The 23,310-nt window shown below is 41.6% G+C and overlaps 1 protein-coding gene across 2 annotated transcripts; it reads left to right on the top strand.

Moving 5' to 3' along the window:
- On the top strand, nucleotides 1-22,769 carry ZNF317 (zinc finger protein 317). 2 transcript variants are annotated; one of them, XM_060093972.1, is made up of 7 exons: nucleotides 1-165; nucleotides 15,942-16,067; nucleotides 16,642-16,781; nucleotides 17,484-17,610; nucleotides 18,185-18,280; nucleotides 18,985-19,067; nucleotides 19,558-22,769. In XM_060093972.1, the coding sequence occupies exons 2-7, from the start codon at nucleotides 16,037-16,039 to the stop codon at nucleotides 20,875-20,877; spliced, it is 1,797 nt and encodes a 598-aa protein (XP_059949955.1). In that variant the 5' UTR covers nucleotides 1-165; nucleotides 15,942-16,036; the 3' UTR covers nucleotides 20,878-22,769. The 2 variants fall into 2 exon arrangements, with proteins under 2 accessions (XP_059949955.1, XP_059949956.1); XM_060093973.1 differs by lacking the exon at nucleotides 15,942-16,067.
- The last annotated feature ends 541 nt before the right edge of the window (nucleotides 22,770-23,310 follow it).

The following is a 23,310-nucleotide window of genomic DNA, read 5'->3' as shown; positions in this document are numbered from 1 at the left end:
CTCTCCGGAGGCGATTGCTGTTGTACACATGGGCAGAGGAGTGGTCCACTGCGGTCACTTCCGAGCTGTTGGTTCCCGCCGCAGACCGGACCTTTCAATGAGCTTCTCGTCCCTTCGGCGGCAGCTTTCTTGACCTCTGCTCCCTGTGATTCTACCCTCCGTGATGTAAGACCCACTTTCCTCACTTAACCCTTTACTCCCCGCCTTCCTGAGGACAAGAGAGGCCCACAAGGCAGGGAGGGGTAACGGGGGACAGGGACCTGGGACCGGGAAGCCAGGCAGCCAGGAGGAGTATGTTTTAGATCCTGTGATGAGCTGTATGAAACGCTAGTGATGAAGTTTAGGACCACTGTATTTAGCGACGAGGGGGAGGCACTGGTGATCTGGTCCAAAAAAACTGACATCTTGGGATGGGGACAGAAAAGCCCGGCCGAAGTGAATTCAGGAGAGAGAGAGAGAGAGAGAGAGAGAGAGAGAGAGAGAGAGAGAGAGAGAGAGAGAGTGTGTGTGTGTGTGTGTGTGTGTGTGTGTGTGTGTGTGTGTGTGTGTGTGTGTGTGTGTGTGTGTGTGTGTGTGTGTGTGTGTCAGGAATTGGAGACCGCATGTGTGTGTGTGTGTGTGTGTGTGTGTGTGTGTGTGTGTGTGTCAGGAATTGGAGACCGCAAAGATAAACTACCTACTTTTTGCTTTGTGGTCAGCTTTGTCTAACATTAATAGGAGCACACTGGTTTTCTTTCTGTTAGCATTTGTCTTGAATACTTTTTACACTTAAACTTTTTGGTTGTTTATCTTTATTTACTTTAGTTGACTCTCGTGTAAATAGCCTATAACTAGATTTTAAAATGCACTTCAACATTGTTGTTTTTAATTTGAGAATTAGTCCATTAATATTTATTGTGATTACTAATATTTTGCATTGATCTTTACCATCTTATTTGGTACTTCCTGTTTATTTTTTTCCCTTCAAATAATTCTTTTATCAGAATATAGGACATATATGTCCCACAAAAATATGAAAACACAGAAAATTAAAAGAAAAATAAAGTGAATCTGCAAACCAGGCCAAGAAAAATAAGAATTCGAAACCTCGGAAACCTGTATTCTCATAAACTGCGTCCTTCTCTTTCCCCATGATTTTCTTCCTGGATTTTACTGTTTATATGTTTTCTCAAAAATGTATTTACTAATTTTGGTAATTACTTGTAGGTGGACTTACACTAAAGTATTTTCAGAGACACCTTCTTTCCATATTGATAGAAGTACCCATTTTAATTTAGATATTTCCAAATATCTTGTAGAAGATTACATGCACCTACCTATCCATTCTTTTTCAGGTATTTTGTGACTTAACTTTTAGTCAGTTTACAAAGTTCCACATACCGGGGTTTTGTTTTCAAGTTGTGTTGAATATATATATGGATTTTGAGAATATTGGCATCATTATGCCATTGAATTTTACAATTAATTAGTTATATCATTTTTTAAAAATAAATTTATTTATTTTTGGCTGTGCTGGGTCTTTGTTGCTGCGTGCGGGCTTTCTCTAGTTGCTGCGAGTGGGGGCTACTCTTCGTTGTGGTGCACGAGCTTCTCACTGTGGTGGTTTCTCTTGTTGCGGAGCTCGGGCTCTAGGCCAGCGGGCTTCAGTAGTTGTGGCACGTGGGCTCAGTAGTTGTGGCTCGCGGGCTTAGTTGCTCCACGGCATGTGGGATCTTTCCAGACCAGGGCTCGAACCTGTGTCCCCTGCGTTGACAGGCAGATTCTCGACCACTGTGCCACCAGGGAAGTCCAAGTTATATCTTGTATAATGTCTTTCAATAAAGTTTTATGAGGATCAGCAAAAACGATTTAAGGGTTTGGTTTGTTGTTGTTAGATTTATTCCTAGAAAAGTGTATATTTTCCTTTTGCATCACACACATTTTTTATTATTTACTTTCTTTGCTAGACAGGCTGAGGACTTTGAGTAGCATTGAATAGAGTTTGGATAGCAAACTTGAAGCAGTACTATTTTCTTTCTGACTTTAAGGGAAGTTAACTTGAATGTTTGCCGGAAGCTTTTTTTTGGAAAGCGTTTATTAGGTAAAAGAAGTCTCCTATTTCCTAATTTAAGAGTTTTTGTCATGGACAGCTGTAAGCTTTTAACAGTGATTTTCGCCCCCCCTGCCCCCAGCAACTACTTTGATGTTGATGGATTTCAGTCACCTTTTGCAAACTATGCCTGGTCTGTGGTAGGTTCTAGTTCTGTTTGTGCTTTGAATGAATAAGTGAAAACTAGGACTTTCTCATTTACCTGATAATGTGGTGAGTTAAACCAATTGATTTTCTAATGTTACATTAAATTTGCTTTGGTAAAATAACTAAATTGGAAAGGATATGTACTGTTTTATCATTTTTGGTTTCTGGTTGCTAGTGTTTTTGTTTGATGATTTGCATCTATGTTTGAGTGAAATTGGCTTGTAATTTTCTTTTTCTGTGTCAGGTTTATTCCAGCCTCATAAAGTGGGGTGGGAGTGTTCCTTTTTTTCCCCTAAACTCTGGAATATTTTGCCTAAGAGTAGAATAACTTGTTCCTTAAAAGGGAGTTTTACCAGGAAAAACCATTGGGATCTGAATTTTCTTGGCGGAAAATTTTAAAGCTGTTGTTTCAGTTCTCTAAGAGTCATAGGGCATCCAAGTTCTCTATTTCATTATGGTAAGTAAAATTTCTTTAGGAATTTATTCATTCCATCTAAGGCTAAACTGTATAGTCAAAGTTGTTAATAATGTGCTTTTATTATATTTTTAATGCTTGCTGCCAGTGTAGTGTTTTCTAGGTTTTCATTCTTGTATTTATATGTTCTTTTTAAAAAAAAATACATCCTGCCAGAATTTTGTCAATTTTGTTTTTCATGAAGAACCACTTTATTTTTTATTTATTTATTTTTTTTGTGGTACGCGGTCCTCTCACTGCTGTGGCCTCTCCCGTTGCGGAGCACAGGCTCCAGACGTGCAGGCTCAGCGGCCATGGCTCACGGGCCCAGCCGCTCCATGGCATGTGGGATCTTCCCGGACCGGGGCCAGAACCCGTGTCCCCTGCATCAGCAGGCGGACTATCAACCACTGCGCCACCAGGGAAGCCCCGAAGAACCACTTTATAATGTACATGTTTTCTATTTCATAACTTTCTGTTCTTTATAATTGTCTTCCTTTTACCTTTTTGGCATGTTTCTTTACAGTTTCTTACATTGGAACCTGCATATCCGAAAGGATTACATGATAGTATTTTATTATACTTCAGTTCTAAATATTATGACTTCTTTGGCGTGTGAATTATTTAGGCCTTTTTCTTTTAATTTCCATTTCTGTGACGTTTTTCGGGTTATCTTTTGGTTATTGTTTGCTAACTTGCTTGCACTATAGTCAGAGATTGATGCCATTTTCTGAGACACACATTGTGCCCCATGTGTGGTTGGAGTTTATAGTTAGGAAATACTGTTTCGTCTTGTGCAATCTGCATATAGTTATTGAATTGTCTGCTTGAACATATTATTGAGAGCTCTGGTAGTGGCTTTGTCCATCTCCTTAGAGTTCTGCCCCCGCCCGATATATATATATATATATAATAAATTTATTTATTTAACTTTGGCTGCATTGGGTCTTCCTTGCTGCACGCGGGCTTTCTCTAGTTGCAGTGAGTGGGGGCTACTCTTTGTTGTGGTACGCGGGCTTCTCATTGAGGTGGTTTCTCTTGTTGAGGAGCATGGGCTCTAGGCGTGCAGGCTTCAGTAGTTGCGCGAGGGCTCAGTAATTGTGGCTCGCGGGATCTAGAGTGCAGGCTCAGTAGTTGTGGCGCACAGGCTTAGTTGCTCCCCGGCATGTGGGATCTTCCCCGACCAGGACTCGAACCCGTGTCTCCTGCATTGGCAGGCGGATTCTTAACCACTGCACCACCAGGGAAGTCCTACCACGGATATATTTTTGAGGCTATTATGACATATATACAGCTTTTTCTTGGATTGTACCTCTTCTTTTTGTAATTCCTCAGTTTTCTCTATTAACCTTTTTGCCTTAATTCATTCTGATATTAATATATTTAAACCAGGTTTTTTTTTAAAAAAGTATTTGCCTTGTATATCTTTTTAAAATTTCCATTCTTGGGCCTCCCTGGTGGCGCAAGTGGTTGAGAGTCCGCCTGCCGATGCAGGGGATACGGGTTCGTGCCCCGGTCTGGGAGGATCCCATATGCCGCGGAGCGGCTGGGCCCGTGAGCCATGGCCGCTGAGCCTGCGCGTCCGGAGCCTGCGCGTCCAGAGCCTGTGCTCCGCAACGGGGGAGGCCACAACAGTGAGAGGCCCGCATACCGCAAAAAAAAAAAAAAATAAAAAAATAAAATTTCCATTCTTGCTATATCCTTTCTCCTGTAAACAACATATAACTGGATTGTTTTTATTCCATTTTGAGAATATCTGTATTTTAGTTGAAGCATTTTGTCCCTTAACATCCTTTTTTCTTTCCTCTAGTTTCCTTTGATTTGAGTACTTTTTTCATTCCACATTTTTCTCTGCATATTTTGAATTTATCTACATGTTTATGTGCATATTGAATTTATTTATGTCTATTATTTTAGTGGTTATTTTGGAGTATTCATGTTCATTCATGAAATTTAGATTTTTAAAAAATTAATTAATTAATTTATGGCTGCATTCGGTCTTCATTGCAGTGCGCAGGCTTCTCATTGCAGTGGCTTCTCTTGTTGCAGAGCACGGGCTCTAGGTGCACGTGTTTCAGTAGTCGTGGCACGTGGGCTCAGTAGTTGTGGCACACGGGCTTAGTTGCTCCACAGCATGTGGGATCTTCCTGGGCCAGGGCTCGAACCCATGTCCCGTGCATTGGCAGGCAGATTCTTAACCACTGTGCCACCAGGGAAGTCCCTAGATTTTTGATATGTTATCACTCTCCTGATTTACATGGTTTTGTGATCATGCATTTTAATTCTATCTTTTTTTAAACCTTAGAAGAGATTATCACTGTATACAGTCATTTTTAGTTGCATTTTACCCACACATTTTCCATTTTGTATGCTTACTTTGATTCTTTGGACTCTTTGATGTAAGTTCTTAACACTGTTTACTTTGGTTCCTTGATTTTTTTCTTTCTCTCTAAAATACGTAGTTTAGAATTTCTCTTTTCTGTGAATGGCAAGCCCAAATATACCATTATTTTGCCATCTTAGTAGATATTTTGTTTGCTAAAGGACTGTATATTTTATTCCAGAGCCATGAAGATGTTCCATTATCTTCTGGCTTCCATTGTTGCTGGCGAGGAGTCAGGTGTCAGGCTAATGTTTATTTCTTTAAAGCAGTGATTCTTAAAGTGTACTCTTCAGACCTACAACATCAGCATCACCTGGGAACTTATTAGAAATGCATACTCTTGCATACTCTTGCATCCCCAGTTTCTGATGAATCAGAAACTGGGGATGCGGCCTAGCAATGTGAATTTTTTTTTTGCGGTACGCGGGCCTCTCACTGTTGTGGCCTCTCTCGTTGTGGAGCACAGGCTCCGGACGCGCAGGCTCAGCAGCCATGGCTCATGGGCCCAGCCGCTCTGCAGCATGTGGAATCTTCCCGGACCTGGGCACGAACCCGTGTCCCCTGCATCAGCAGGCGGACTCTCAACCACTGCGCCACCAGGGAAGCCCTTTTGATTTGTTTTTATAAAATATGTTTTCAGTGTGTTTTAACAAGCCCTCCAGGTGACTCAGATGCAACTTGAAGTTTGGGAATCATTGCTTTAAAGGTAACCTGTGCTTTTCCCCCTGGCTGCTGTTAAAATATTCTTTTTGCCATTGCTGTTTCTCTGGTTCAGTGTTGTTGTATCTGTGATCTGTTTTTATCTTCGATCACTTTATATTTGCTTTTTGAAATGAGAAATCCACAGCTACTGTATTTTGCAATAACTCCTGTGCTGCTTCTCTCTCCCTCTGGAATTCTATTTAGAATCAGTTCAGCTCTTTTCCCTCTGTCCCCCATGGCTCTTTATACTTATCATCTTTTTATCTGTGTGCCCTCATGTTTATTCTCTAGAAGTGGTATTTAAATTTAAGCCTGCATAAAAGTCATCTATAGTGCTTGTTAAAACAGATACATCAGTCTGCTCCAAAGAGTCTCATTCAGTTGGACTTGGATATGAACTGGGCATCAGAATTATTAAAGCTCTCTAGATGGTGTTTATGCATCTGGCTGGGGGACCACACTTTGTGTGATACTCTAGAAAACAATTTTTTGGGGGCTGTGTGTAATCTGATAAAGCTATTTACCTAGTCTCTGCCATTTTACCTTTATTTCAGCAATTGTAATTGTCGTTTTAGAAATTACACATTTTTAAATTTCTGAGTATTTATCGCCAGCTTGTGAATGATTTTGAAAGATATCTGTCCTTTTTTAAAAAATTAATTAATTAATTAAATTTATTTTTTGGCTGTGTTGGGTCTTCATTGCTGCACCCGGGCTTCCTCTAGTTGCGGTGAGTGGAGGCTACTCTTTGTTGGGGTGCAAAGGCTTCTCATTGAGGTGGCTTCTCTTGTTGCAGAGCATGGGCTCTAGGCGCACGGGCTTCAGTAGTTGTGGAACGTGGGCTCAGTAGTTGTGGCTCGTGGGCTCTAGACTGCAGGCTCAGTAGTTGTGGGGCACAGGCTTAGTTGCTCCGCGGCATGTGGGATCTTCCCGAACCGGGGCTCGAACCTGTGTCCGCTGCATTGGCAGGCGGATTCTTAACCACTGTGCCACCAGGGAAGTCCGTGAACCCATTCTTGAATGGAGCCCCCATGGGCAAGAAAGCTGGGCTTTTGCAGCAAGATGGGGTCACCTGAGGTCTCAAGGACAGACAGACAACAACCTTCATGGATGTGTAATCAGAACCTGGATGTCAGTACTCAAGGGAGGAGGGATTTCAGAGTGTGAACATGTGTGGGATGGGGGAGAGGAAGGCCCAGGAGAACCCTGGCCCTTAGGGATCCTGGCAAAGGAGGAAGGACCAGGAGCAGGAGCCTCCAAAAGAGCATTGCCATTGAGATGGGAGAGATGGAGGAGGACGACCTTGGGATATGATGCACAGTGGCCAAGAGCAGAGGTTCCCCGGGAAGAGGGAGAGAGGGGAGGTTGGTAGTGGGCAGGATCATGTATTGAGGTCAAGCAAGACAAGAATCAGGAAAAAGCTGTTTCCTGATTTGGTGTCAGGGGGTTCACATGCAGAGGTCACCTTGAGAGGGGACATGTGTGGCTCTGGAATCAGGTTCATTAGCCCCTGTTTGTGACCTTCGTCACATGACCTAACCCTTCAGTACATGCCCCACTTTTCTCAGGATACTGCTTACCTCCTGGGGAAGTTGTGAGAATTAAATGAGAGTCCCTGGAAAGACTCAGGAGATACTTTGTACATAGTAAGCATGCTTATGTTGTTATTTGTAGCATCGGTATTGATGTTGGCAAGAAAAGTTGGGGGACAGAAACTTGAGCAGAAGTTTGTAAATTGAGAATAGAGGAATAAGTGGGAGGTGAGGGTGGAGACCTTGTTCTTCAGTGACTCTGAACCTCTTTTTTTAAACTTATCGAGTCTCTCCTTAGTAATCTGATGTTGGAACCCAAATCCTCTACTTGAGAAAGGCAAAGGTTTGTTTCAAGTTCGACCTCAGAAGGCTTGCAATACCTCCTTATACCCAGAAGGTGGCAGCACCTGATCTCATTTGGAGACAGGTAACATGGTATCTAGAAATGAATGAAAGATGGTTGACATTTGTGTATATTTCCTCACTGCAAAAGAGGAAAGAGAAGGGAGCTAATATTTGTTGAGAATCTACTACATCAGCTGATGTAGTATTCTTGAATCTCTGAGAACCCTCACTGTTCTCACACAGGTGGTACTTATCAAATAAAACCATGCCCCCACTGCCACCTCCAAAGGGAGGAATGAACTCAGGCTTTGCAGTTAAAGAAATTAGAGCCCAGGTCTCACCCCTGCCACCTGCTATGCAATTTTCTGGCAGTTACTTAAACTCTCTGAGCCTGTTTGCACACCTCTGATGGTGCTATAAGACCCATCTGATAGGTTTTCTGTGGGGTTCAGGTAAACCCAACACTGGATTGTGCTTAACATGAGGTGGGACCTGGGTTCCCACCAGTGCAGTGCTGTTCACTCTCTTTGTAAACCTTTCAAAGAGAAATGCAGCTACTTTTATTATTATTACTTCACCCAATTTCATAAGTTGTTCCCAAGAGTATTACATTTTTCTAATTGTGTTTTATTACATCTGGTTTGTTCACATTTCTAGAAAATAGATAAGACTGGTGCTTGGTAACATTTAATTACAGCTCAAGGAATTAAACAGCTTGCCCCTTATTTTCCAGTTAACAAGCTATAAAATTGTGTTCTACAGTATTTTACATCCCTACTCAGTTTTTAATTTGAAAAGAACATAATTCATCACCTTGGCAAACAAGTGTTTTTTTTCTAGTGTATGATAAATATGTGTGTAGCTAAAGAGACTGCAGATAAAGCAGTTTTGGGAGCATTTTGGCAACACTTACTAAATGTTTAGTCATAAATGTTGACTAAACATTTCACTATCTAGAAATTCGTTCTAAGGAATAACTTGAAAAAAACTGCAAAAATTTAGCTGCAAATATTTCTTCCAAGTGTTGTTTTTCTACTTGTGAAAAATTGGAAATATTCTAAACATTTTAACGTTAAGATCATTTCAATAAATTGATGTGCCTATTTAGAAACACTTAGAAAATGAAGACATTAAAATAACAAAACATTAATGAAAATGAAAATACATTATACAAATAGTATAGCTGATTATAAATTTCATCTGCAAAAGAAAATATTCGAGAATATCCAATATTTTTGACAAAGAAAAACTCATGAGTGACACGTTGTCCTAGATACCAGAAGATACTAAAGTAATGTGATCTTTTTTAACTTATCATTTGAACTTGATTTTACTATTCATATATCCTTTTCTTCATTCAATATTTTAAAATAATTTCTATGTGCGGGGTACTATGCTTGGCAAATGTATAACCGAATCACTTGGCTGTATGTCAGAAACTGCTAAATTTATAACAAATCAGCATAATGAGATTTGATAATCACCTATATGAAAAAAAACCCCAAACTGCTAAAGGATTAATTCAGCCAAACAATAAATGACTGGGGTAACTATGACATATGGATTAGCAGTGATGGAGGTCAGGGCAAGATGCCCCAAAATATGCCACTTTGGCATATTGGTTATTTTAAATTAAAGTTACATAAGAAACAATTGGCGTGAGAAGGACACTCTGACCCTTTTTTGCTACCCTGAAAGTAGGAAATAAATCTCCCGTGTGAAAGGCACCTTCCCTGTACCAGAAGGTAAAGAGACATCCTTATCTCCAGAGATAGATATGAAGTTCAGGGCTGAGAAGGCTGTATAAACAAAATTTGTTACTTCTTTACCAATTTACTACCTCAGGCCCAAACTTTGTCATGTCAGTTCTTCACAAATTTATTGCTTCTTTGTCTGAAAGGTATAAAAGCTGGCTGCTTTGGTCAGTTCTTTGAGTCTCTCCCTCCCCCCCCCCCCCCCCCCCGCGGTATGCGGGCCTCTCCCGTTGCGGAGCACAGGCTCCAGACGCGCAGGCTCAGCGGCCATGGCTCACGGGCCCAGCCGCTCCGCGGCATGTGGGATCTTCCCGGACCGGGACACAAGCCCGTGTCTCCTGCATCGGCAGGCGGACTCTCAACCACTGGGCCACCAGGGAAGCCCCTTTGAGTCTTATGGAGAATAATGTGACATTGACTGAGAACCAGACAACATATCAGCGACATAGAGTCTAAACACCACCCCAGGCTTAACATGTATACAGGTAGCTTGGTCTCTTTAGGAGTCCAGAGGTGTTTGAGATTGTGCTATCTTGGTTTTGGTATCAGGGTAATGCTGGCCGTAAAGATTGTGTTAGAAAAATGTTACCTCTTCTATTTTTGGAAAAGTTTGAATGGATTGGTGTTAATTCTTCTTTTAAGTGTTTGGTAGAATTCACCAGTGAAGTCATCTGGTCCTGGACTTCTCCTTGTTGGGAGAATTTGATGACTGACTGCGCCTGTTTATTTGTTATAGGCCTGTTGATTTTCTATTTCCTCTCTAGGCCATTTTGGTAAAGTGTATGTTTCTGGGAATTTGTCCATTTTATGTAGATTACCTAATTTGTTGGTGTACAGTTGTTCATGGTATTCTCTTTATTTTTTAAAATATTTTTTCTATTCTGTAATGTGGATTTTTTTTTTTTTTTTTTTTTTGGCCATGCCTCACGGCTTGCAGGATGTTCACTGACCAGGGATTGAACCCGGCCCTGGCAGTGAAAGCCTGGCGTCCTAACCACTAGGCCACTAGGGAACACCCTTTTAGAGTCTTTTTAATTTCTGTAAGGTTGGTAGTAATGTCCCCATTTTTACTTCTGATATTAGTTATCTTGTTGATCTTTTGAAAGAACCAACTTTTGTTGATTCTAGTTTTTCTGCTCTCCATTTCATTTATCTCTGTTCTAATTCTTTTGCTGCCTTTAGGTTTAGTTTGCTCTTATCTTGTGGCTTAAGGTGTAAAGTTAGGTTGTTTGAGATCTTTCTTCTTTAATGTAGGTATTAACTGCTATAAATTTCCCTCTGAGCACTGCTTTCATTGCATCCCATCAGTTTTGCTGTGTTATATTTCCGTTTTCATTTGTCTGAGTTTTTTTTAATTTCCCCACTGATTTCTTCTTTGTCCTGTTGGTTGTGTGAGAATGTGTTGTTTCATTTCCATGTATTTGTAAATTTTCCAGTTTTCCCTCTATCATTGTTTTTTAGGTTCATTCCATTGTGGTTGGAGAATATATTTTGCTATTATTTGTCTTAAAATTGGTTGAGAATTGTGTTTGGCCTAATTTATGGTTTATCCTGGAAAACCCTAATTTTCTTTTTTTTTTGTAAGTGTAGTTCATTGATTTTCACTGTGCTTGTCCACTTTTTAATGTAGACATTTAACTGTATACATTTCATGCTGAGAATGATTTTAATCTCATTTCACACATTTTTATTTGTTGTATTTTCATGTAGTATAAAATATTTATTAAGTTTCCATTGTTTCATCTTCTACATAAAATTATTTGTGTGTCTTTAACTTCCAAATATTTGAGTATTTTCTAGATATCTTACTGTTATTAATTTCTAATCTAGTACATTTGCTATCTTTCTAAATTTGAGACTTTTTTATGGTCCAGCATATATGATCCAGACTATTGCTGGGTGTTGAATTGGAGAAAGTTAAATGATTTGGAGACATGTGGTGTAAGAGGTAGAATTCATTGACTTTTTTTTCAAGAGTTTTAAAACGTCTACTTTATTTTATTATTGAAGTATAATTGATTTATCATGTGTTTATTACTGCTGTACAGCAAAGTGATTCAGTTATACATGTACATACTTTTTTATTATTCTTTTCCATTATGGTTTATCATAGGATATTGAATATAGTTCTCTGTGCTATACAGTGGGACCTTGTTGTTTATCCATTCTGTATATAAAAGGTTACATTTGCTAACCCCAAACTCCCACTCTATCCCTCCCCCAAACCCCTCCCCGTTGGCAACCACCAGTCTGTTCTCTATTCATTGACCTTTTCTGCCCCCACCCCCCTTCATTTTCTACTTAATATCCGGTAGTGGATTAGGACCTGAGTACAGTGGTGCACTCTTCTAGTTTACTATATAGTTTAGGAAACAGAGTATAAAACAAGGAAATAAAAACAAGGGAGTAAAAACATAAAAATACATTGTGACAGGTTTTGTTAGGAGAAAGAGAGTCAGCTAACAGAGAAAGCCAAGTTTTTTCATATGAAGGTAATTTAAATTTGTAATGTGAAGAAGGTTGTGTGGATTTTTCTTTAGTTTCTAAGTGATTAGAGCTATGGAATGGAGCAGTTAAGTTGTAGCTTTTTTTTAACATCTTTATTGGAGTATAATTGCTTTACAATGTTGTGTTGGTTTCTGCTGTATAACAAAGTGAATCAGCTATATGTATACATATATTCCCATACCCCACCTCCCTCTTGTGAGCGGCCAGAGGGCTGGCTACTGTTTCTCTTTGTTGAGCCCAGGAACACAGGCTCAACAGGCTTTTGTAGAGATGTTCTTTGGTGGCTATTAGTAGGCAGTGAGGATATGATTTTGAATTCATATTGGACCTTGAGTGTTGGAGATGAAAATTAAGGGACATTAAGGGAAGCCTTGGCAAAGCACAGAGTATGAAGAGCAACAGGGTAAGGGCTGATTCTTGAGCAAATTTAGCCTTTAATGGTAGAAGGAGACCTTCTGAAAAAACCTTGACAGAGTATCAAGAGAAGTAGAGAGAGAACCAGGGAGAGAGTTATATAGAAGCCTAGAAAGATAATGATTCTCGAAGAAAATAGACACCAAATTTTGCTGAGGATCTAAGACTGAAATGCACTTACTGGATTCCATTGACGCAGGACACAGGAGTAATTGTATTTTCTGTGAAGATGGAGATGATGGTAATTGACATTAGGTACACTAAATTAGGGAGATAGTGTGGACTGTCTTTATAAGCTTTTGCTCTGGAGGGAGGGCTAACTGTAGTCGAGGCACATCTGAAGAGGTTGGCTTTAGAAGGGAGGGAGGGCAGACATCTTACTGGTAATAGGAGTCATAGGTCAGTTGTGGGAGGAATTTTTGTGTAACTGGAGACATGAAAGTAAGAAAGACTCCACTTAACTTTTTTAAAGTAGAGTATAATTTACGTTCAAGAAAATGCACATATCTCAGGTGATCAGTTTGATGAATTTTTTGACACGGTGTACATTGTATAGCCACTAACTGAAAAAAAAAAAAAAAATATTTCAGTTGCCCCAGAAAGTTCCCTCTTGCTTCTCATTCTGCCACCATATCATATTCCTGCAAGGAGGCAACCAACTTTTTTCCTTCTATTGACTTAAATAAACACATTTTGCTATCAACCTTAATAAATTTTACCTATTTGTGGAATTGGAGTTATAGAGCTTTTTTTTTTTTTTTTGTCTCGCTTCTGTTGGTCAGCATTATAGAAGTTCCTCCATGTTGTGTGTCTCAGTAGTTTCTTTTCGTTGCTGAGTAGTATTCCACTCTACATACCACAGTTTGCTTATTCATTCTTTTGTTGATGGATATTTAGATTGTTTACACTTTGGGGCTATTAAGAATCAGATTGCTATGACCATTTTTATATGAATCTTTTTGGACATGTTTTAAATTTTTTCTCTTGGGTAAATATCTAGGAGAGGAATTGCTGAGTTCAAATGGTAGGTATACTTTTTAAGAAACTGGAGCATTGTTTTTCAAAGTGGTTGAACCATTTCACACCCCCACCTTTAGTATATGAGAGTTCTGGGTATGCTGTATCCTTGCCACCATTTAGTGTTTATAGTCTTTTAATTTTGGCTGCTCTGGTGGATTAAAATGTTATACCATTAGTTTTAATTTGCATCCATCTGATGACTAATGATTTTGAGTACCTTGTCATGCTTATTGTTCCTCATTAAATTTTGTGAAGGGTCTAAGTGTAGCCCTTGTTGAGTTTTTTCTTATATTTTATTATTGTTTTGTAGGAGTTCTTTATGTAGTCTGAATGTGAATTCTTTGTCAGGTGTACGTACTGCAAATATCGTTTTTCCCCAATCTGTGGCTTGCCTATCTATTTTCTTTCTTTCTTTTTTAAAAAATATTTATTTATTTATTTATTTATTTATTTTTGGCGGTTTTGGGTCTTTGTTGCTGTGCGTGGGCTTTCTCTAGTTGCGGCAGGTGGTGCCCGGGCTTCTCGTTTTCGTGGCTTCTCTTGTTGCGGAGCATGGGCTCTAGGCACGTAGGCTTCAGTAGTTGTGGCACGTGGGCTCAGTAGTGTGGCTTGTGGGCTGTAGAGCTCAGGCTCAGTAGTTGTGGCACACGGGCTTAGCTGCTCTGCAGCATGTGGGATCTTCCTGGACTAGGGCTCGAACCCGTGTTCCCTGCATTGGTAGACGGATTCTTAACCAGTGTGCCACCAGGGAAGCCCCTATTTTCTTAATAATGTCATTTGATGACTAGAAATTTTTAATTTTGGTAAAGTCTAATTATTGGTTTTTTTAAATGTTTAGTTCTATTTGTGTCTAGTCTAAAATGTTGTGTAACTCAATGTTGTTAAAGTGTTCTCTGGATTTTACTTTTTGGTGTCTGAGTTATCTCAAAAAGTTTTTTTTTAATTCAAATTTTTGTGTATGCAGTGATAATGGAGGTCAAAGTTCCTTTTTGTCCGTTAAGTTCTTGCAGCACCTTGTTTTTTTCCTAATTTGAAGATCTAATTGGCTTTCTTCGGCGATTTATTAGTTGGGCAGCATCCCATCTACCGACTATAGAAGGGTGCACTATTTATTAAAAAGACTACTTTCCCTAATGAATTACTTTATTCCCTTATTGAAAATCATTTGACTATGCATGTGTAGGTCTATTTCTGTTTTGTTCCATTGACCTTTTTGTCTATACTTATTCCAACAGCTCTTCATTTCTGTAGTAAAGTTAGTAATATGAATCTTCCAAGTTTATTTTTCTTTCTTAACATTGTTCTGGCTCTTCTAGATCTTCTGCATTTTGGTACCCATTTTAGGTTTGGTTTGTCAATATCTAGAACATAACCTGCTGAGATTTTGGTGATGACTGCGTTGTATCTGCAGATGAATTTGGGGAGAGTGAATACCTTAATAATATTGACTCTTGCAGCCCATGAAAGTGATATAGCTCCTCACTTATTTAGGTTTTTTATTTCTTCCAGCATGGTTTCATAGCTTTTATTTGGTTTATTCCTATGTGCTTTATATGTTTTATGCTATTATAAATGAAAGTATTTTTTAAGTTTCATTTTCCAGTTCTTTGCTGAGTTATGTTTTTTTAGTTGTGATTACTGTGAAATGAAATGCAAGATTATTTGCTGAAAGCAAGGGTCATGTAAGACAGTTTTGGGTTTAGGAAAACTGGTGAGATTTTTACATGGTTTTGGGGAGATTGGATTACCACTTATGCTTTTCTTTAGTATAGATGCTCCTTCAAGGTTAGTGACTGTGTTTTGAAAGCTGATAGTGTGACTGGGTGTGTGCAGACTGGTCTTTCCAAGTACCTTCAGGGAGGAAACAGATGGTTGGAATCATCCCAGACTGGTCTTCTGCTCACTGGGGGTATACTAGGTAGAGGATTAAAGGAATTTGGACAAAAATTTGTAGAAGTGATGGATCATGATGGATCTCTCAGCTGAATAGGTGGGGCAGTGAAGAAGAATTTGCTGTTAGGGAGCAAGGTGGTAGAAGCCTGGGTGACCTGGAATCCCCTCTAAGTGGTAGAGTTTATGTGAGAAGCATGTTGTGTAGGAGGTTTTGTCCAGAGGGCAAATTTCTGAATCATTTTTTGTGAAGTGAATCCGATTCTGGTGATGACAAGGCCTGGGCTGTGGCCCACAGGTGTGTATGTTGGTGTGGAGTGGGGGAGGCCAAAAGGCATTGGCGATCAGAACACATGGTCCAGATGGACCAGTCCTCATGGATGCTGGAGCCATCCTAAGCCAGGAGGACTATGCCTTGAAGTTGAAGAAGTCTGGGACCCAAGTGTTCAATGAGTGACAGAGTTTAACAGAATTGTAACTGGGGACAAATTACTTGAGAGAGTGAATCTGAATCTTACTTGAGGTAGGTCAGGGACCTCCACCACATTGCCTGGAGGTTTTACCTAAGCAAGGTTAAGGCCCAAGCTGAGACAGGCTGCTCCAAAGAGGAAACGCTGAAAAACAAAAGTCAGAATTGTCCTGTTAGTGGGATAGACAGAAAGCCTTTGGCTACACCTAGTAGTCTTTTTCTCATTTACTACAGATGCCTGCTCCAAGAGTCCCATGAGAGCGAGAGAGTAGCTTTCTGGTGCCAGTGCCCTGCTTTCGTTCAGGCAAATTTACTATCATTCTCGCAGGATGGCAGCTCTTGGTCTGTCTCCCACATGTGGTAAGTTCTTCGGGGGATGAATGCCCTCAGAAATCAAGCTTCAGTGGCCCCTGCCCCTTCACTGAGGGCAAGGATGTGCACAGCTAGTGGGAGGGCTGCCAGGTTAGAAGTGGAGGAGGATGCATGAACTGAACGGGGGTGGGAGCGAAGCCCTGAGAGCTCCCCAGGTGACTGTGTCTGATTCAGTGTCTTTGTGAGTTTGGGTGAGGCAGGGAGTGTTTGTAGTTGCTGTGTAAGGAGGGATACTGGTAATTGGTAACCCTGCGGCATCCCATTTATTATTTTGATAAGTCTGGATGAAGTAACAGCTCTATCTCAGAACTTCTATTTCTTTACCCATAAATCGAGAATATATATCACTATCTTTATGGCTATGTAGGCCCACCACCCTTTTTCCTGTCCTTGAGTAGAGCAGGGCTTCTCTGGCTTGTTGCACAACAGTGTGTGTGAGTGAGTGTGTGAGGGAACGTGAGATTGGGGCATGTGCACTGCACACATATCGTTAGCGTGAGACCGTTTCCTGATCTGCGAATGTCAGGTGGGCTTTAATCCTCATGGGTCCTCTCTTCTCTAGCTATGTCCAGCCAGGAGCCTGCCTATGTCCATGAGTCAGAAATTCCTCTTTCTTCAAAAGACCATTCCTGTCCCCAGGATGTGGAGCTGTTTGCATACAATGGCCTGGAGCCTCATACATCAACCATTGTTGGTTCCCAGGTACACCAAGATCTCAAGGCCCCTGGGGGTGGAGGAGGCACTTCCCTAGAATGCCCGCAACATCACATGTTAGGACTCTTTTAGATCTTTTTTTTTTTTTTTTTTGTGGTACACGGGCCTCTCACTGTTGTGGCCTCTCCCATTGCAGAGTACAGGCTCCAGACTCTCAGGCTCAGTGGCCATGGCTCATGGGCCCAGCCGCTCCACAGCATGTGGGGTCTTCCCAGACCGGGGCGCAAACCCGTGTCCCCTGAATCTGCAGGCAGACTCTCAACCACTGCGCCACCAGGGAAGCCCTCTTTTAGATCTTTATCCAGGCTGATCGATGCATGATCAGGGTGCAAGAGGAAAAGCGGGAGAAGTTGGTGAGGCTGTCCTGGTATCAGGGATGTTAGGCGAAATAACTTATATAACAGGTGTTTCTCTCATAGTATAGCTCAAAGCTCTCAGGCCAGGTTTGGAGTAGAAGCAGGTTTGATCCCATGTCAGAGTTGCATTTGAAGCAATGAGGTTATCTCATGAGATTTCTCATTGGAAGAGAAGACATCTGAGGAGTGACTTCTAGAGTAAATGTTTAGACCCCAGATCCCCGTATTGAAAATCCTGTGTTTAGAGTCTCTCCTGTGTAATCTTTAGCCTCAGCCATCTTTGAACACATACAGGCTGGGTTCTCACCGACCCCAAATGTGTGTGGTGTTTCAGGACTCAGTCACTTTCCAGGATGTTGCCGTGGACTTCACTGAGAAGGAGTGGCCCTTGCTGGATTCTTCTCAGAGAAAACTGTACAAAGATGTGATGCTGGAGAACTATAGCAACCTTGCCTCAGTGGGTAAGGCTGGCGGCATTTGTTCATTTATTCGTTCATGAATGAAATGTTTTTGTTGTAAGTAGTTGCTGTGACCCAGAAACTGTGTGGGGATTCGGAACACAGTTATGAACAAGCCGACCTGGTGCCTGCCTTGATGGTACCTTGGATATTGAAACCTGTCCATTGCATTGCCCTCAGAGGTTGTCGAGTGTGTCTGAGCTTGGGCATAGTTTTCTGAGTTAAGACGTCCTCAACCCTGGCAGTCTAGTGGTTAGAACGCTGAGCTTTCCCTGCCAAGGGCACGGGTTCAACCCCTGGTCGGAGAAGTAAGATCCTACAAGCCGTGCGCCACGGCCAAAAAGAAAAAAAAAATCCTCATTCTTTTGAAGGGCAAAATGTGTGGGTATTTGTGGTTTTGTGTTTTATGAAAGCCTTTCACTGTGTTCCTTAGAAATGTGGCACCATCATTTTGCTGCTCCTAAGTCAGACTTGTCCATCTTCAGAGCACTGAAGACCAAAACACTGACCCCAGACTAATGGAAGGGGTTGTCCTCTGCACGATCCTCCCTCAACATGTGTCTTTCCCCGTGAGTAGGGTGTCAGGTGGGCAAACCCAGCCTCATCTCCCACTTGGAGCAAGAAGAGGAGCTGAGGACAGAAGAGCAGGAACTTCGCCAAGGCCCTTGTCCCGGTGAGCACCAGGCAGACACAGGTGCTTCTGAGAATCTGCTCTCTCCAGTGGTTGGGATGACAGAGATCCATGCGGAAACAGCACCCGGGGAAACCTGAAAATGCTCTTTCTCTTTCACTGTCCCTCCATCCTCTCACAATTCTTTTGGTCTCCATGTTCCTTCTTCTTTAAATTCGTCATGTGTCCAGATGGGTCCTTTGTCCCATTCTCTCCTACTCAACATTCCTGATCTCACTCTTATTGTCATTATCAATGTCATTCTTTGAAGAGGTGCTTCTTAGTGAGTCAGCTTAAATTTCTACCCTTGTCACTGCCAAATATCTCACATAACCAGATTTTTCAGTCATTTTTACTCATGTGTGTTCTCCCCTTTCATATTCCCTTTCCTTCTTTAGGGTTAATATTTGCAAAGAAAGCCACCTCTTTTTTTTTTTTTTGCGGTACGCGGGCCTCTCACTACCGTGGCCTCTCCCTTTGCGGAGCACAGGCTCCGGACACACAGGCCCAGCGGCCATGGCTCACGGGCCCAGCTGCTCCGCGGCATGTGGGATCTTCCCGGACCGGGGCACGAACCTGTGTCCCCTGCATCGGCAGGCGGACTCTCAACCACTGCGCCACCAGGGAAGCCCCCACCTCTGTTTTTGTCACCATCATCCCTCCATTTTCTTTCTCCAGCAAGTTAATATTTTCCCAATTTGTTTCAGATTGGGAGATTCCATCTAAAACCAAATGGTCAATTCTTATGGAAGATATTTTGGGGAAGGAAACATCTAATGGTGTGACAATGGTAAGATTTCCTTGGGATAATTCTGGATCTTCCATATTGGGAGAAGACAGGGGCAGCCTGAGTTAGAAAAGCAGCTCAAAACCAGGCAGGTCCCCAAGAGGAAACAGTGTCAGAGACACTGAATATTACCGATTTGGGGAAAACCCTAAAACCTGACCCCAAACCTCTTCACTTGAAGTTCCAGTGAGTAAATATTTCTATAACTGTGTCTCAGATGTTGAATGTTGGGGCTTAATTGAGTTTTAAACAGTTAACAAAGTATATGCAAAAAGCTTTGTGAAAGTTATACACGTGGAGCCTCAGAGCATAGCATTCACTTGTTTTCTTTGATGGAGTCCACATGAGGCAGGAGCAGTACTTTTGCACTGCAAATTATGACACCATTAGTCATAATGATGCGCTTCTATTCATGCCAGTTTATTTAGGGATAGTCTTAGGAATGTAATGAATATGGGAAATGTCTTGGTCAACCCTCCCTTTTCATCAACAGGAAAGCAGTCAGCTTGGAGAGAAATCCAGTGAATATGCTAACCTGTTTGACGTCTTCAGCATGGGTGCTCATCTGACTCAGCAAATGGGAAGGCACACTAGCAAGAGGCCTTATCACCGCCAGGACTGTGGGGTGACTTTCAAGAACAGATCCCATGTAACCCAACATGTGAACCTTTACAATGGGAGGAAAATGCATGAATGTCATCAGTGCCAAAAAGCCTTCACCACAAGTGCTTCCCTTACACGGCACAGGAGAATACACACTGGGGAGAAACCCTATGAGTGCAGTGCCTGTGGGAAAGCTTTCAATGACCCCTCAGCTCTTAGGAGTCATGCAAGAACTCATCTCACAGAGAAACCCTTTGACTGCAGTCAGTGTGGAAATGCATTCCGAACCCTCTCCGCACTGAAGATACACATGAGAGTTCACACTGGGGAGAGACCTTACAAGTGTGATGAATGTGGGAAGGCATATGGCAGGAGCTGCCATCTCATTGCACACAGAAGAACACACACTGGAGAGAGACCCTACGAATGTCACGACTGTGGGAAAGCTTTCCAGCATCCCTCACATCTCAAAGAGCACATCAGGAACCACACTGGAGAGAAACCCTACAAATGCACACAGTGTGGAAAAGCCTTCCGATGGAAGTCCAACTTTAACTTGCACAAGAAGAACCACATGGTAGAGAAAACATACGAGTGTAAAGAGTGCGGGAAATCCTTTGGGGACCTCCTGTCACGGAGAAAACACATGAGAATTCACATTGTAAAGAAACCTGTTGAATGTAGACAGTGCGGGAAAGCCTTCAGAAACCAGTCCATCCTTAAGACACACATGAATTCCCACACTGGAGAGAAACCGTATGGGTGCGATCTCTGCGGGAAAGCCTTCAGTGCAAGCTCCAACCTAACTGCGCACAGAAAAATACACACTCAAGAGAGGCGCTACGAGTGTGCCGCCTGCGGTAAGGTCTTTGGTGATTATTTATCGCGGAGGAGGCACATGAGCATTCATCTCGTAAAGAAGCATGTCGAATGCAGACAGTGTGGGAGAGCCTTCAGAAACCAGTCGACCCTTAAGACACACATGAGGAGTCACACAGGAGAGAAGCCTTACGAGTGTGATCACTGTGGGAAAGCCTTTAGCATCTGCTCGAACCTTAATGTGCACCGGAGGATACATACCGGGGAGAAGCCCTACGAGTGCCTGGTCTGTGGGAAAGCCTTCAGTGATCACTCGTCCCTCAGGAGTCACGTGAAGTCGCACCGGGGAGAGAAGCTCTTCACGTCATCAGTGTGGAAAAGGCTCCAGTGACACATCTCTTTAAAGAGAAACACGAGCGCGCAGACCTGGCGGGTGTAAGGAAGGCAGGAGGCCTTGATGAACTCATCTCACCGGGCACAAAAGAATATGTGTTAACTTGGGAGAAATCCAATTTGTGTAATAACTGTGGAAAGACTTGGGTTTTTCCACATCACTTTGGAGATAGCATGAGAACTCAAGATAGTTGAGAAAACACGTGTTTGTGGTGTGAAGAAGCCGTCAGTGTATGTTCAGCTCTCAACAAACGAGAACTTAGGGGGAGAAACCCTAGTCTGATATTTAATGTCAAAATGACTTTAGCATCACCTTGTACCTTCTTGGCACAAGAGTAAGCCCACCAGGGAGGATCTCTGTAAATTCCAAGACTGGACAGACCTTTCCTGGTCTCACTGTATTCCTCATGAGAGAAATCACACTGAAGAGAAAAACCTATGAAATAAGGAACATGGGAAAGTCGGTAACGGGTGGGCAAACTATGGCCAGCTGTCTGTTTTTGTACAGCTGGCAAGCTGAGAATAGTTGTTGCATTTTTAAGAAGAAAAATATGTGCCAGAGACCATGTGTGGCTGACAAAGTCTAAAATACTGTCTGGCCCTTTACAGAAAAAAATTGCCAGTCCTTGGTCTACAGCAGTGGTTCTCAATTGGGGATAACTTTGCTCCCCAGGAGACACTTGGCAACGTCTGGAGACATTTTTGGTTGTCAAAGCTGGGGAGGTGCCACTGGCATGTTTTGGGAAACATCGGGGATGCTGTTAAATATCCTGCAGTAGACAGGGGCTTCCCCCAAGATAGAGAAATTATGTGCCCCAAAATGTCAATATTGCTGAGGTTGAGAAACCTTAGCCAACAATCCCTCCATTTTTTATGAAACACGTGGGTACTCACACTAGGAGAAATTTCTCTTTAAAACTTCAAAATTATAATCAGTGTAATTCTTTCAGGAAACACATGAGAACCCACACTACAGACAATCCCTGTGTGGAGATAATTTCATCCACAGCCCTGTTACTTGTGCATATGAGAATTCACTCCCCAGTGGGATTTCTTAGTAAATGTGGAATTGCACTTATCAGTCTTTCATCATGAAAGTGGACCCCAGCTCATGAATTTTTAAGTCTTTAATTTTAAGATCATGCTCTTCCAAATAACCCTTATGCCTCATCACAGAAGGTTTGTATATAGTATTTTTACTATAATTTCATTCTCAATATGTGTTCATTTCCTTTTGGACAACTTACTTGACCGATGGAATTTTTTAGAATAGTGTTACATGCTGTGTAACATGTGGGTATTTTTAGTACCTGTTTGTTACAAGTATCTAATTCAAATGCAGTTGTGATCAGAGCAGGATGTCTTCATCAGATTGATCCTTTGGAATGTTTTTGGCCTCCAATCCAGCCAAGAGTAACATATAGTTGCTCCTTCAGTATCTCACATTCTTTATATCAAGAAAGTCCAAGTTTCATCTGATTAGTAAGGTGTGCTATTTTTAAAAGTCCCTTACAGGTTTTCCTGCAGCTAGTACAGTCCATGTCCACAGCCTGGCCATTGACAAATAAGCAGATATCACTGTATGGGCTGTAAAAAAAAGCTCTTGAAAAAGAGTCATTCTTACCTAGATTCTTCTCTACATTTTTTTTTTTTCCTGCTCTTCTCATTACTTCTCACCTTGAAAAGAGATTCAGAATCTTGTGTTCAAGGTGCATCTTATGACCGTGAGGATGCAGGCCACAGGCTGAAGGGGGGAGATAACAGCAGAAAAATCACAATGATCCTGGCTTCCCCCGTGGCTTCTTTGAGTGTCTGCAGTAGTCCTGGATTTGTTGTTTCCAGACTTCCTATTACATGAGAAAAAATAAAACTGATTATTGGTTTAAGCTACTTTGGATATTTGATTGTTTACTCTATTTAATAATTGTTTTATTGGTGGCAGGAGGATTCCGCTGTACCCACCTGGGTCCTATCTTTAACCCATACATATGGCCATTAGTGAGGTTGGAGAGCTGCTACATGTGTGGGTATAATTTGCTTATACTTCTAATTGTTGGATATGGGTTTTAAAAATCCTTAAACCATGTTTTTAAATTGTATTTCAGATCCCTGATGTACTTAAACATTACTTCTTGACTTGTGTTGAAATAGTGTATTAGTTTTCAAAAAAGCTGTAAGAAGTAGGTACCACCAGTAACTCCCTTTTGCATATGGGCAGTCTGAGGCAAGGAAGTTTAAGGGTGCTTGTGTGAGGTCAGCTCATTAACAAGTAGTAGTGTCTGTGTTTTGAGTCCATACTCTCTTATGTCAGGCCCTGTTTGGTGCCCTGAATCTATAGCAGTGAGTCAGGATTTTTGCCTTCATGGTGATCACATTCTACTTGGGATTAAGGCACTTGATAAACAAATGAGTAAATATATTGTATATCAGA

The sequence above is a fragment of the Mesoplodon densirostris genome, chromosome 3 (assembly GCF_025265405.1).
Source record: "Mesoplodon densirostris isolate mMesDen1 chromosome 3, mMesDen1 primary haplotype, whole genome shotgun sequence".
In the NCBI taxonomy this organism is placed as follows: Eukaryota; Metazoa; Chordata; class Mammalia; order Artiodactyla; family Ziphiidae; genus Mesoplodon; species Mesoplodon densirostris.
The sequence above is the reverse complement of the archived record's forward strand: the minus strand, read 5'-3'. Positions and strand labels throughout refer to the sequence as shown.

Excerpts from the sequence above, each read along its gene's own strand:
- ZNF317 (XM_060093972.1), top strand. The coding sequence starts at position 16,037 with ATGGCAGCTCTTGGTCTGTCTCCCACATGTG. Across the intron at positions 16,782-17,483 it reads CAACCATTGTTGGTTCCCAG|GACTCAGTCACTTTCCAGGA; the intron begins GTACACCAAGAT and ends GTGGTGTTTCAG. Across the intron at positions 17,611-18,184 it reads TAGCAACCTTGCCTCAGTGG|GGTGTCAGGTGGGCAAACCC; the intron begins GTAAGGCTGGCG and ends CCCCGTGAGTAG.